The following is a 15,542-nucleotide window of genomic DNA, read 5'->3' as shown; positions in this document are numbered from 1 at the left end:
ACAAATCAGCTGACTTCTCTGAAAACTCTAACACACCCTTTGGCCGAAAAAGAGCATTAGGCAATCAGTGAAATTCCCCATTCCCCCTTTCTCTCTCTGTAAGCCTGGATAGAGGAATCTCAGGCCTGAGAGAGGTATGCAGTTCTCGTTTCGAAAGCAGAGGGAGCTCCAAGATCAAGGCTGCGTTACCCCTTTCCTCTCTCCTGGTCTCCCAGCCCCCTCTTGTTTAGATCAGGGAATTTCAGACATGCACACTGGAGTGGAGAACCACACGAACAGAGCCAGACAGGGAGGCCGGCAGAGGTTCCTGCAGAGGGAGCGTCCAGGCCCCGTGCTTCTCTCCCTGGGAGCCGGCAGGGTCGCCCAGCATGCCCACTGGCAAGAGAGGGGACTGACCCACTTGCTCCCATCAGCTTCTGAAGGTAAAACCTTAAAAACAAAGAGCAGAGCTTTGATGGAGGAAAAAAAGAAAGGCAGAAAACTTCACATATGAAGGTTTCGGGCAAAGACGGAGGGCTGGAAAAAGCAGAATAAAAGGAAGGCAAAATATAGATAACCTATTTCTCTTAGGATGACCTCATCCACCCTCACGTCACCCCACCGCTTAGCAGTGTTTTCAGGGTTTACAATTTGGCAAAACTTTTCTAGGAACTGTGGGAAGATATCTTTTCAGTAAAGGGCAAAAAAAAAAATCTAGAAAATTAATGTAGAAAATCGAGGGAATCCTTTTCTTTTCCTTTTATGATTCTTGTAATTCCGTTGCCCCTCTTCTCCTTTCCCACCCAACCCTGTCTCAGACCACTTCTCCCAAGGCCACTGCCTCACTCTGGAGAAAGAAGCTCATTGCTCCACTCATGGTCATTGGGAGTATCGATAGAAATGCATGTAATAATGAACAGTAACAGAGCTGGTTTGAAGCGATAGGGGGTTAATTGTCAAAAGAGGAGGGAGAAAATGTCCTAGGTGAGTGGTCATGATAGGGAAAGACTCCCAGAAATGGGAGTGTAAATGGGGATATTATTCTGTGAGGACAGGAGAGAGACTGACACAGTGGGGGGTCAGGGTGAGGAGGAAGAAAACTGGGAGAAAGTACTCATTCTTTTGGAGAAAAACTGGGATGAGGCCCAGAGAAGCAACGGGAGAAGGGTACGATTAGTTTTAGTCTAGAAAATCAATTGAAGTAGAACCAGGGAGGGGGTAAGAAGATAGGTGTCATGTGGTGATGATTAGGGATATGGCTCAGTTTAACCTGTTGTTATTTTTATGAAGGTGACCCTGGTTCCAGGTGACCCTCAACTACCAAAGCAGTTACCTGTGTTTGTTAGACAAATACAGCTAGGCCTGCTACCTCTTTAGCTCCAAAGTCCAGAGGTGCAGAGAACCAGGCCCAAGAGCGTGCTGCTCACCAGGGATGGATGAGTTGCCAACGATGTGGTAAGTGATCACGAGTCTACAGGGATGTGCATGGATTCCAGTCTCTTTATCTTCTCAAGAAAACAGCTCAGATCAGAAGCTCGGGATTTGGTTTTATCTGTGCCTTTTTGCTCTATTTCAACCTAAGATTCTTCTCCATGTGCTGTTGTCCTCCCTGTGACAAATGCTGGAGCTCTGCTCTAGTCTGTTGTACCTGTGTCACCCACCTCTTCATATGCCCTTTTTTCCAGGTGCATTGTGCTGTTTTCCCTTTTGGCATGGGTGTATGCTGAGCCTACCATGTATGGGGAGATCCTGTCCCCTAACTATCCTCAGGCATACCCCAATGACATAGAGAAATCTTGGGATATAGAAGTTCCTGAAGGGTACGGGATCCATCTCTACTTCACCCACCTGGACATAGAGCTGTCAGAGAACTGCGCATATGACTCAGTGCAGGTACATTAAATAAGCACCTACAGGGTGGGGCCGGAGGGTCAAATGAGAAGGATGCAGGGGGGAGTACCACAGGCGTATGGTGAACTAGAGTCACATAGTGGTGAGGTGGCATGTGTTCTGCTCTCTTTGTCCCCCTTTCTCTTCCCTTTGTATCAAAATGTGACCCTTTCCTAGCTTCTCTTTGATGCTTCTCTTAGATAATGTCAGGAGGCCTCCAAGAAGGGAAGATCTGTGGACGGAGGACCAGCAAGAATCCCAGTTCCCAAATTGTGGAAGAGTTCCAAGTCCTGAACAATAAAGTCCAGGTGATCTTTACGTCCGACTTCTCCAATGAAGAGCGTTTCACTGGGTTTGCTGCGTACTATGTCGCTGTAGGTAAGGCCCACTCTTCTCTGTTGACTCACTGATCCAGCTAGCAGGTCAGAAGCAGGGTAGACATTGAGCAATGTTGTGAATACAGATTCTGTTTAGAACTCTCACAAAGTATAGACTTGACTTGGATCCCTCTATGAGTTGCCGTTACAAAATTCAAGCACATGACCATATCTTAGTCGTGATGATATAATGTTAAGAATAGATAATAAAGAGTAATTTGTTGAGAGCCATTAGAAGTGGGCACTGTATTAGGAATTTTGTGTATATTAATTTAATCTTCACCTCAACTCTTCAAGGCAGGCATTATTATCTTCATTTAAAGAGAAGGAAAGGGAAGACTAGGAAAGTTAAATAACTTACCAAGACTCACACAAGGAACATGCGGTATTCAAACCCATTCAATACATGGCAAACGAACCTTCAAATTCTGTGTGCTCTACACCTAAAGCAAAGTCAGAACATCTTGCAAAACCAAGCTATAGGTTAGATTTGAAAGAAGTGCAAACGTCATACAAAAGAATAAATGTACTAATCGTTCCTTCCTGCAGAAGACATATCATCACGTTTAGCTCGTGGAGTGTTTTCTTTGGAGCTGAAATGCTCTGTTTGTGAGAAAGGCCAAAGGTCTCTAGCAGTGAGAGCTCCCTTAGAGCTGTGTGATGGTAAGGTCCAACTCTGGAATCACACCTCAGGAGAGTATAGAGAATAACACCATCCTGAAATGAAGATCTTCAAGCAACAGGCCTTTCTTCTTTTCCTTGCCCTTGTAGTTTTGGGTTTAACCACATTCTTCCTGCTAGGTCTTTGTCCTTGACCTCTGTCCTTCTCTACTTTTGTAGATGTAAATGAGTGCACAGACTTTGCAGATGTCCCTTGTAGCCACTTCTGCAACAACTTCATTGGTGGTTACTTCTGCTCCTGCCCACCCGAATACTTCCTCCATGATGATATGAGAAATTGTGGAGGTGAGTTTGGCATTGAGAGGGATGCGTGGTCTCTGGTATTTGGAATGGCTTAAGACTTCAATTAGGGCTTTATCTACTCTTCTGATTTTGAGTAGCTTTGACCTTGATTTGGCATCTACTCTTAGTTACCTGAGGGGGAGCCACAAGAGTAGAGGAAGGCAAGGTTACAGAGTCAAGTTAACTAATTGGAGAGGGAGATAGATGGCTGTGAAGAGTCTGCCTGGGACTGTTCATAACTGTGGAAGGCTGTATCATAAGCAATGCAATGGAAGCCCAGTAGGCCCTGGGTAACTCTGCTAACGTGTACTGGGTGTGTAATCGCTGTGCATGGGCTCCAGTCAGGGACTGTCAGTTCATAAGAGGAGTCATAGAACAGGACAGAGACTGCCTTGCTTGAGCCTATATCTGATGCCCCCTTTCTCTATTTCTTTCTTAGTCAATTGCAGTGGGGATGTATTCACTGAACTGATTGGGGAGATCACGAGTCCCAATTATCCCAGTCTGTACCCAGAGAACTCAAGGTGTGAATATCAGATCGTGTTGGAGGAGGGTTTCCAAGTGGTGGTGACCGTTCGGAGAGAAGATTTTGACGTGGAATCTGATTCGGAGGGCAACTGCGCTGACAGTTTAATTGTGCGTGATGGGTGATTAACTTTCCTCCTAATTTCCACGGAGAGATTTCTCTTTGAAGACAAACTATCCTTCTTTCTGCCCTTTCTTTTCTCTCCCCTTTTGTTTTGTTTTATATTCTTTCTATTTAACTTTCCTTTATTCTTTTTTAAAAATTCTATTTATTTATTTTTAGAGAGGGAAGGGTGGGAGATAGAGAGAGAAACATCAATGTGCGGTTGCTGGGGGTTATGGCCTGCAACCCAGGCATGTACTCTGGCTGGGAATCGAACCTGGGACACTTTGGTTCCCAGCCCCACAATTGCAACCCAGGCATGTACTCTGGCTGGAATCGAACTTGGGACACTTTGGTTCCCAGCCCGCACTCAATCCACTGAGCTACGCCAGCCAGGGCTTCTTTTATTCTTTCTGTTTTGCCTCTTTTAAATCTTTCTCTCTTCTGATTTCATCACTTTGGTGTCATTTCAGTTTGTTACAAGAGACCAGTTTGGTCCTTACTGTGGAAATGGATTCCCTGGGCCACTAAGATTGAAACCAACAGTAATGTTCTTGACATCATCTTCCAAACAGACCAAACAGGGCAAAAAAAGGGCTGGAAACTTCGTTATCATGGAGATCGTAAGTAATCTGAAAGTTGTTCTTCGGTTGGTTGTAACAAAGTCCCTGGACAAGGTAAAATCAAAACAGGCAAATTGTTGTGTGGAGGCATATCCTGAGTACTCCCCTTCCGCAGCAAGATTTAAACCTGTCAGTGGTTGCTAGAAATGCCTCAACATCTAGGAATACTTCAGCTGGACCCATGAGTGCAGACAGCCTGGGGGGTGGTCAGTTAGTAATGCCGTATTACTTTAGACATCCCCATATTGGAAGGTTAGGAATCAGCATTGAGAATGACTGAATGATTTTGTAAAGTGTGAGAATGTGTAAATAGAACAGAGATTTTCCAATTATTTGGTTAATTTTTTTTCCTGTCCTTTCCAAGCAATCCCCTGTCCTAAAGAAATTGCTGCCAATTCTTTTTGGGAGCCCGAGAAGGAAAAATACGTGTACAAAGATGTGGTGAAGATAACCTGTCAGGAAGGGTTTGAAGTTGTACAGGTAGAGTACTATGAGGGGCTTCTCCCTGATTCCTAGGTGAGGATGAGCACGCTGGAATTCCCGTTGTTCCGAATGTACCAATGTTCTTGTTTAAGCATCTAACACCTTCTCCATAACCAGAACAGCTCAGGATCCTTAGTCCTTCCTTGAGAGTCGGGGAGCTCCTTGGCCAGCCTGCATTCTCTCTGTGCCCTCAGTCTTCCTGCAGAAGGGTCGCTCATATGTTGTGGCAAACTTTTCTTTTAGCCCCAACCCTGGGTACTCTTGTGTCATTCTGCTAAGATGTCTCCAAGGTTTATGTGGTGAGGATTCCTCCTTGACCCAAGGCCAGAGATTGATTCCGTTTTTGATTTAAAGTTTCCATGCATCTCCTTGTAAATTAATGGCGACATTCTGTCATTCTCTAGGAAAGAGCTGGCTTGCCATATTTCTACTCTACTGTCAAAGCAATGGAAAGTGGAGTAATTCCAGACTGGTTTGTGAACGTAGGTATCTCAAACATTGAGAAAAAAAGTCTCAACATTTTTTTTTCTTTTGAAGGGAACTGAAGGATCAAGATCCAGATGTATGGTTTGTTTTCAGGCTCGTGAGAGTGGGTTGGGTTTTTGAAGGGAAGCCAGTCGTGAAGTCTCAGCCCTGATCTGGTTCCAGGCCAGCTTGGCAGGTTTCTTTCAAAAATGAGAGGCTGTGGGACTGGCCATTAATGGCACCTCGCAGGTCTAGTCCTGGCTTCTGTAGGGGGCTTCCCTCAACCACGGAAAACCAGGTTCCCCCCGTAGCTTGAGAGGGGCCATCTTAATTGGCAGGAGTCAGTGGGCCGGGGAACTGAGTGATGCCAATTGAAGAGCATGGCTACAGAGAAGCTGGTGTGGAGAATCACTGCAGGTTCATTATGGATGTGGGAGTGGGGAAGGGATGAAGGACGTGGCCGGGAGGATGGTGGCCTAAGGACCAATGGTTCCTGAGAGGAAGTGGCTATCCGGACCACCACTCTCTTGCCCTCCTCTTGTAGCTGTGGACTGTGGCTCCCCTGACCCCATTCAGAATGGCAAAGTCGAAGAACCAGAAGATACTGCATTTGGTGCTGTTGTTCACTACACTTGTAATGAGCCGTATTATTACCTGCAAACTGAAGAAAGCGGTAGGTTTCTTTGACAAGAGAAAAGAGAAAGGGTGAGTGAGTTGGAGGACAAATAGCACAGTCTTTCGGGTTGGAGAGTTTGGGAGAAATGGAGAGGAAATGGACTCTGTTCATCCTCTTGGTTTATTCTAAAAATAAAGTTTTTCATATGGGGCAGGGTAGGTTCCACAGAATCCTTTGAGTGAATCATAGAGCTTCACAACTGTGGCAGGAGTCCCCCTACAGTATCCGTTTCATATGCTTATCCAACGTTGGCTGATTATTTATGTAGAGCCTGCAGGGGTAATGCTTCCAGTTTCAAGTCACCATGCTGTGATGACTGGCTTTCTTGGTGGCAAGGCTTTGGTAGTGCTAGAGGAAGGACTGGATGAGACACAATATGTCCTACTTCGTTGCCTTTAATTTAATTTTAGTTAATTAATTAATTTCTTTCTCTTCTTAAAGCCCTTTCCCAATCTCCATCTCCCATAACCCTCTTCCTTCTGCTTTGGAGACTGTTCCTTTCCCTTCCTAGGCAGGAGAGAGGCCAGAGAAATCATTTGGAAGACGTTCTAAAGATTCTTTTTTATTTATTTGATGTAATGTCCTTCTAAACCCCGGAGGAGCTGAGGCTCTGCATGAAAGCTGGGGGTGGGGGCAGAGAAGACAGAAGTGGGGTGAGGTGTCCTGTGTCCCTTGTGCCCTTCCAGGGGAGTACCACTGCGCTGCGAACGGGAGCTGGGTCAATGAGCTGCTGGGCACAGAGCTGCCAAAGTGTGTCCCAGGTAATCAGGGCCCAGGCTTGGGTAGAAACCATAGTCACGGGTGTGAGTAAGTGGGGTCGCCTTCTGAAAGTACTGTGGTCCTCTTGGGAAAAGACTTGCAAGCCTGGGCCTACCAGGCCTAGCTGAAGTGGAGACAATAACCTGCCAGGCCTAGCTGAAGTGGAGACAATAGAGTAGATGAGGGGTAGCAGACAGATCTGAGTTGAGGAGGAGTAGGCTCTCAGGCAAAGCCAGGATAATAGTGATACTGGTAGTAATGACGGTGTTACTGAGGGCTATGGACTGCACTAATTAATTGCATTTATTATCTCATTCAAACCTTTGTAACAATCCTATGAGATGAGCATTATCAGTCCCATTTTACAGATGTGTGAAAAGTGCAAGCTCACCAAGTTAGTAAGGAGCAGGGGTAGGCTTTGAACTTACGTCTGAATCCAAAGTCGGCTATATTCAACTCAGAGTCCATTCAGGCTGACTAGTGAGGGATTTAGAGAAGGCAACTTGATCTGAAATAAAATTCATTTTTAGTTATACTGGGTAATGGCAAAGTGATCCAGAACCAGTCAATGTGGAATGAGATGAAAGAAGAGAACCCTCTCTCTACCCTACTTCTACAGATCACGAGGAGGGACTCAGTTGTGATGAGGTCTTCAGCAAAGACGGTGATAAGCATTTGATTTGAGTATCAGATGAAGGTAGAATGCTTGCCTCCCTCACTATCTGCATGAGGAAAGCATTTCCCAGCCTGGCTCCCAGGCGGGCTCTACCTGCGGAGCCTGGGGTGAAGTCTGCCGGGCCGTGTGTCAGGCTGTCCGCAGGGTGAAGCGCTAGCAGCTCACACATGCCTGTGAAGCTGGCGACATGGGACGTTTAGGCCTTTAGGTGTGTTCAGAGTCAGGCACTGAGAGGGCTGACCAAAGACAGGGTTGGCTATATTGTGCTAGAAAACTGTGAAGCCTGGCAGGTTTTTGAGTGGTTGGAGGACTTGTAGGAGACAAACAGTTTATTTCCTGCTCCCTGCCCTCCTTGTTCTTGTTCCTTCCTAGTGTGTGGCATCCCCACTGAGATGTTTGAAGGAACACAGAGGATATTTGGAGGAAAAGCGGCAAAGATTGAAAATTTCCCCTGGCAAGTCTTCTTTGCAAGCCCGAGGGCTGGCGGGGCCCTCATTGATGAGCGCTGGGTGCTGACAGCCGCCCACGTTGTGGAGAAGGAGAGGAACCCAACAATGCATGTTGGGTCTACCCTTGTGATCCGTGACCGACTGAAAAATGCCCAGGAGCTCACTGCTGAGCGTGTGTTTTTTCATCCGGGTTGGGAATTCATGGAGGACCCAGACACACGAAAGAATTTTGACAATGACATTGCATTGGTACAGCTTAAAGACCCAGTGAAACTGGGACCCAAGGTCTCCCTTATCTGCCTGCCAGGCAAATCCTCCAACTACAGCCTCTCCAAGGGGTCCCTGGGTCTGATCTCAGGCTGGGGCAAAACAGAGGATAAAAATCATGTAGTACATCTCAGAGGGGCAATGATACCTGTTGCTACCTTACGAGAGTGCCAGCAGGTAAAGCCCAAAAACCGAAATGTGAATGTAAATAGCTATGTTTTCACTGACAACATGATCTGTGCTGGAGGCAACGGAGGCATTGATAGCTGTGAGGGGGACAGTGGTGGACCCCTTGCTGTAAAGATCTCCGACGAAGGGAAACCCAAATTCTACGTAGCTGGCTTGGTATCCTGGGGCCCCGAATGTGGGACCTATGGGATTTACACTCGAGTGCAGAACTATATTGACTGGATAATGAAGACTATGCAGGAAAATAGTATCCCAAGTATAAACTAATCCACACATGTTCCACCAGCCTCTCCAAGGGCTGGGACCAATCTGTTGCTTTCTGTTCCTCACAATATTCTCATTGTTTCACCATGACTGAGGGAAGACATAGGAGTGTGACTTAACTGGAGCTTGGGTGCTGGGATACACGGCTGGAGGTAGCGTTCAGTGATGACATCCTGTCGGTTGTTCGGTGCAGTGTGAATCGGTGGAAAACAGCATGGGGAGGGCACTGCCGGGCTGCACCGTCCCACAGGGAGGCTGCTCTCTCCATGACTGCCTGGTGTTCCAGCCCCGGCTCTGAAAATTACTGTGGGCACACCCTTGATTTTTCGTTTGCCTTTTATCTGTTCAGTGTTCCGCTTACTTTATCATCCTCAGTGTCTACTATCTACTTGTAATAAAGCAGATTTGTAATCCAGTCCTGGCTGACTTATTCCACATAAAGACCTCAGCACTATAGCAAGAGGGTGGGATGAGGGGGCTGGTATATCATGGAAGTTCAGGCATTTAGCAGCATATATATATATATATATATATTTCTAGCGGTAATATTTAATTGTCATGAAAATGGCGAATTCAGCTTTTCTCCTCTCTTTCAATTGAAATTTAGTAAATATTGTGGATTAGCACGAACATCTCCAGTACAAGGCACCATATTTTTTTCCTAAAAATCATTAAACATACTTGAACCTCATTGAGAAGTCCATATAACAACAGTTAGAATTGGCTATGTAAATATGAAAATTTGAGGTAGAAATTGTTTCAATATGCCTCCTGAAAATTAATTTTCCTTCACTACTCTTATGGATAATACAATGTTATGACTCAACAAAAGAGGGAAGGAGGCCCTGGCGGCGGTAGCGCAGCTGTGTAGAGCGCTGCTGCCGTTCGCCAAGGTCGTGGGTCTGACCCTTGGTCAGGGCGCACACAGGAATCAACCGATGAATGTGGAAATGGGGTGGAACAGCCAATCGATGTTTCTCTCTCTCTCGCTAAAGAAATGAATGAATAAAAATTAAAAAAAGGAAAAGAAAAGAAATTAAGCATGACCTTATCTGCTTTCCTGGCAGTTCCGGTCCTTTGTTCTGTCAAGCAACAATGTCATCTCTGGACTGAACTGTGCACCAAGAATTTAGAGCAAAGTCCCCATCAGGATAAGCCCAAAGACTTTCCCTTCTGCTTTTTTTTTTTATAGCTCTTGACTTTATTAATCAATTCTACCCTTTTTTTTTAAGATTTTATTTATTTTTTTTAGAGAGGGAAGGGAGGGAGAGAGGGGGGGAGGGGGGGAGAGAGAGAGAGAGAGAGAGAGAGAGAGAGAGAGAGAGAAAGAGAGAGAGAGAAACATCAATGTGCAGTTGCTGGGGGTTATGGCCTGCAACCCAGGCATGTACCCTGGCTGGGAATTGAACCTGGGACACTTTGGTTCCCAGCCCGCGCTCAATCCACTGAGCTACGCCAGCCAGGGCAGGAGAGCAGTTTTTTACCAGAAGCCAAAAGGGGTGTTTTGGTGCCTATTAAAAGGACTTTGATCTTCCATAAACAAAAAGGGTTAAATTCAATAATTGACCTTAGACGGGAGGTTAACACATGATGAAGTAATTAGAACTCAACCCGAAGGGTCTGAAGAGCTAAGGGGAATTACAATAGGGAACCTTTGGAAAGATTGTGTCAAGTCAACCAAGCAGCATAAAGCCATTCTCATTGTTTCTTAACTGTATAATTTGAATGCCCTTTCCCCACCTGCCAGCATTACATGTGCAATGGAATTGACTTTGAACCCTGGACTACAGTGTTTTGGTTGGGTGGAGGGGGATTCCTCTAGAGAAAAAAAGAATTGGGAGAAGGTTGAGATTAAGGAACATACTCATGATGTAGAAATTTTCCTTCTTTTTCATAACTGGCAAATAGAATCTGACAAGTAACAGTAAAAAGAAGTTCACTCCCCTGCAGAGGGAATCTTCAGTCTGTATGGGCTCTCCTCTTGACAAATTCCCTCATTACAGCTGCCTTGTTCAGTGGGATGGTTGTGGTTTTTGCATGGTTAACTCTACCCCAAGATCATTTCCCCGGGCGAATGGCAGGGAGGGGTTCTAAATGAATCATCCCCAAAGACTCCAGGGCTGGGAAGGGCTCATCAGCAAGGCCTAGAAAATCATTCACTGTGGCTTAAAGCGCATGAATTACACTGCCTTGCAAATCACTGGGACTTAACTTTTTAAAGAGGTGAACATTTCTTTGGTCAGAGGAAAATGGGCTGGTGGATCAGCTCCTCACGCCAGGGAGAAAAGAAGGTGCCAGAGGCCAAGAGAACTTGATGGGAAGGAACCCAGTTAAAAGTGGACTAGTCCGGAAGGGGGTGGAAGAATTTTGGGACTCTCTAAAGTTGTGTTTAATTTAATTTAATTAATTTATTTTTAGAGAGGGGAAGGGATCGAGAAAGAGAGGGAGAGGTCAATGTGGAGAGATGTAACCCGCAACCCAGGCATGCGCCCTGCCTGGCTGTTGAACCAGCGACCCTCCTGTTTTCAGGGGGCACTTGCTCCCCTGAGCCACACCAGCCAGGGCTCACTTTCTTAAACTAATTGGTGCACCCTCTGTCTCCCGTTTCTCTCCTTCCACTTTCTCGCCAACTCCAGCCTGGCTTTGTTTCCATCCTTCTCCCAAACTGGGCTTGCTTTCCTGGTCCCCATGACGCTGACATTGCTTCGTCTGAGGAGTGATCCGCAGTCTGCATCTTGACTTACAGGCAACGTTGGACAAGATGAACAATTGATCACTCCTTTAACCTTGATTCCGTTTCTTTCTTTGGCTTCCGAAATGATAAACTCTCCTGGTTTTCCTCCTACCTAAGTGGCCACTGTCTCGGTCAGCTCAGACTGCTATCACGAAATACCCTAGACTGGGCGGCTCAAACAACAGACATGTCTTTCTCACAGTGCAGGAAGCTGAGACGTCTAAGAGCGAGGTGCTGGCAGATCTGATTCTCTGTGGGGTCCCCCTTCCTGGCTTGCAGACAGCCATCTCGCTGTTCGCTCACACAGCCTTTCCCTGCTGCGGTGTGGGGGTGGGGGGGAGGGTGCGGTTCTTGCACCGGCACCAGTCTCAGCAGGAGGGCCCCACCCTCATGGCCTCGTGTGACCCTAAATGCTTCCCAAAGGCCCCACCTCCACCCCCACCATATCCACATATTGGGAGTTAGGAGGTCAAGATACAAATTTTGATGGGACTCAAACATTCATTTCGTGAGAGTCACTATTTCTGAACTCCTTTGCTGATTTTTTCCCTATTTTTCTAGACTTAATACTGGCATGTGTCAGGGCATGGGCCTTGGTCCTTTTTCCTATTCAACGTTACTCCCTTGTGGCCTCATTTAAGTTTGTGGCTTTAAACACCCATTGACATACCTACTAACAACTCTGAAATTTACATTTGTGGCTCAGACCTCTTCTTTCAAATCCAAATGTATGCATCAGACAACCTATTTAGTATTTCTCAAATGTCTAATAGACATTTATTCAGCTTTTTGCACACACAGAATATAGTTATAACAATTGTTTTGATGTCCCAGACTGTTAATTCTTACCTCTATGTCAGTTCGGTTTTGATGGATTTTTCTTCTCATCACGGGTTATATTTTCCTGCTCCTTTGTGTGCTTCATATTCTTTGATTGGCTGCCAGGCTTTGCAATTTTATCTTCTTGGGTGCTGGATTTTTATAATTCTATAAATTTCTTGAGTGTTGTTCTGGGACTTGGTTAAGTTACTTGGAAACAGTTTTGTCCTTTTGGGTCTTGCTTTGATTGTTAGACGGGACCACAGCAGCATTTATCGGGGGTGAATTATTCCATACCACCGAGGCAAGACCCTTCTGCCCACCCTTACCCAATGCCTCATGAATTCTTCGGTTTTCCAGTCTGGCCGGTAGGATCAAGCACTGCCCCAGCCCTGGTGATCTGGGGACTGTTCACTGTAATCTTCTCATGCAGCTTTCCCCCCTCGTCCTTGAGTAATTTCCTCAGGGGTGAATTCTGGTAGGAATCTTCTGCAGATCTCTGGAGTTCTCTAGGTGTGGCTTTCTCCTCTCTGATACTCGGTCCTGTGAGCTCTAGTGGCCTTGGTGTCCCTGCACTTTTGGCTCTGTCTCCCCAGCTCAGAGAGTTGACTGAGCCCTGTTTGGGTTCTCCTTTTGGCACCTCAGCTTGGAAGCCCTCTCAAGGCAGTAAGCTGGGGCCAAGGTGGGCCTCAGTTACTCAGGGACCATTGTCCTCTGTGACCTGAAGGCCCATGTCTGTAAAACTGTTGTGTCATTTAATTGATCTTTGTTGTTGCTGTTGTTTGTTGGTATCAGGAGGGGGGTAAATCTGATCTCTGATACTCCATCTTGGTAATCTAATATGCATCTGAAACTCATCACGACAGAATGGAACTCCTCATGTTTTTCATCAGGTCTGCTACTCTTGTAATTGTCTGTATCTAGTTGCCGTCTCTCTTTTTCTCATCCCTCTCCTTGTGATATTTACTCCATCTGGAAATCTTTTGGCTCCTCCTCAAGTCTTATCTGTAATATGACCACTTTGTATCATCCACACTGCTACCACCTGGTCTGAGCTACCATTACTTGCCTGGCTTACCATAGTCATCTCCTAACTGGTTCCCTTTATTCCCTTCTGCATGCACAGTCTTACTTCAATTCAGTAGCCAGAGTGAGCCTTTCCCATGACTCTGCTCTGGCTGTCTTTGCAATTTCCTAATGGGTCATGCACATTTCTTGCCTCAGGGCCTTTGCAATGGCTGTTCCTGCTTCCTGGACTGCTTTTCCCTTAGACCTCTGAATACCTAAATTCTTCTAATCTTTGTTAAATGTCAACATTCTCAATGAGGCATTCCTTTAAAACATTTTAAAATTAAAACTATTTTAATAGGTCTCCATCTCTTTATTTTGAATAGATAAAACATCTACATGGCTCAAAAATCAAAAGATCAAAAGGGTATATAGTGATAACTCTTCTTCTCACTCCTGTCCTCCCCCAGAGACTACCCCCATTTCCGTACATCCTTCCAGTGATATTTTACACATAGGAAAGTGATATGTACCCTCCTCCTCTTTTTTTACCCAATGGTAATCTGTAATACACACTGTTCTGCTTATTTTTTCTATTTTTTAAAGATTTTATTTATTGATTTTTAGAGAGAGGGAAGGAGGGAGGAAGAAAGAGAGGGAGAGAAACATCAATCTATGAGAGATGAGTTGAATCAATCTGACATTGATCAACTCCCTCTCACATGTCCCCAGTTGGGAACCTGGTCTGCAACCCCAGTCATGTATCCTGACTGGGAATCGAACCTGTGACCTTGTGGTTTGCAGGCCAGTGCTCGATCCACTGAGCCACATCAGTGAGCCAGGGCTAATACTTTGCTATTGTAAACAATGCTACAAGGACTATCCTTGTACATATCTCATATGTGAGAATATATGTGGGAAAAATCCTAGAAGTGGAATCGCTGGGTCAAAAGGAAGTGCATTTGTAATGTTTGATTACGTGTTGTCAAATTGCCCCTCTGTTGAATTTGTACCTCTTTGCATTCCAAAAAGCATTGCATGAGTGATTGTTTTCTCTATGTCTTCACCAACATAGTGTATTATCTTCACCAATCTTATATTTAGGTAAGGAGGTGGTATCTTAATTTCCATATTTTCTTTATGAGCCTCCAAGCATTGCATTTTCTTTTCTGTTAATTGTCTATTCATAGGGTATTGGTTTGGTCTTATTTCCTACGTCAGGGCACTTGAAGGTGAGATGCCCATGATTTGGGGAGGGGGACTGGGCACCAGGAAGGCCAGAGCAGTGATTAGACTCTCCTGGGTCACCTGTGATGATCACAATAAGACAAAGGTCTTAGAATCTTAAATTCGCCAGGAACCTTAGGCATAATATAGTTCCATTTCTTAGTTTTAGCTTTTGTTTTACCACCTCTGTCTCCTCTACCCACTCCACTCCCGTGTCCATTAGAATCCTGGAGGTGCTTCAGTTCTGAAACATTCTAACCCTTAAAAAAACTGTGGTCGACACATGGTCCTCAAATATATGGCATTGCCGCTTTTGGACACTTTTGAGTAGAACATGTGAAAAGTTTTCCTGTCATTTCTACCAGTGCAAATCCACACTTCTGAAATCCACAATCCTGAGATCTAAGTGCTCTTGAAAACTGAAGGGTTTCAGTAAGTTTGGCACCAAAATGTACTGAGGGGCAAAACCTGACCTGACCCGACGGTGGCAAGTTTAGAGTCTTCCTCTCCCATGCGTGAAGGTTCCAATGTTTTTCAGAAGAATTATTTCTAGGATGCTGCCCTAGGCCCTGCTGGGGACGTTATCTATTATAAATGGTATATCACATTTCTGAAATCCGTAAAATCTTGAATGTTGAAAGACACTCGGCCCTGAGGATTGTGGACCTGTGTTTGGACGTAAAAACTCATCATCACTTGGGAAGGTTTGAAACGCTGCCCTGGCCTTCTTAAATCAGGCCTGTGCGTGCCGGCTCCTGTGAAGTTACTCACACAAGTCCAGCAGAGTCAGTTGCAAGTCCATCGTGATAGTGTGCTATTATAAACATTATAATCCTTAGCCAAGTTTTGGGTCCTTCTCTCACCTTTAAATGTGTTTTAAGGAACCTAAGTTATTTAGAAATATTGTTAATGATTTAACTTGGAAACAAAAATTTCACACCACTCCTCTCTTAAGGAATATATAGAAATTGGAAGGCAAGCTGTTAAAAAAGCTGTTATATTTGCAACTATGTATGTGGGAAAATCAGAACTTCTTTGTATGTACCATCAAAACAAAACACAGAAA

The 15,542-nt window shown here is 45.2% G+C and overlaps 1 protein-coding gene across 1 annotated transcript; it reads left to right on the top strand.

Annotated features, from left to right (window-relative positions):
• Window positions 1–252: 252 nt before the first annotated feature.
• On the top strand, window positions 253–9,103 carry C1S (complement C1s). Its single transcript, XM_028533084.2, is given in 14 exon segments — window positions 253–422; window positions 1,357–1,434; window positions 1,665–1,872; window positions 2,070–2,247; window positions 3,087–3,212; window positions 3,649–3,845; window positions 4,311–4,365; window positions 4,368–4,460; window positions 4,825–4,940; window positions 5,348–5,375; window positions 5,378–5,425; window positions 5,953–6,081; window positions 6,771–6,845; window positions 7,892–9,103. Coding segments are annotated over 13 exon segments (2,076 nt in total). The 5' UTR covers window positions 253–422; window positions 1,357–1,411; the 3' UTR covers window positions 8,692–9,103.
• Window positions 9,104–15,542: the final 6,439 nt, after the last annotated feature.

This window comes from Phyllostomus discolor, chromosome 2 (assembly GCF_004126475.2).
Source record: "Phyllostomus discolor isolate MPI-MPIP mPhyDis1 chromosome 2, mPhyDis1.pri.v3, whole genome shotgun sequence".
In the NCBI taxonomy this organism is placed as follows: domain Eukaryota; kingdom Metazoa; phylum Chordata; class Mammalia; order Chiroptera; family Phyllostomidae; genus Phyllostomus; species Phyllostomus discolor.
The sequence above is the reverse complement of the archived record's forward strand: the minus strand, read 5'-3'. Positions and strand labels throughout refer to the sequence as shown.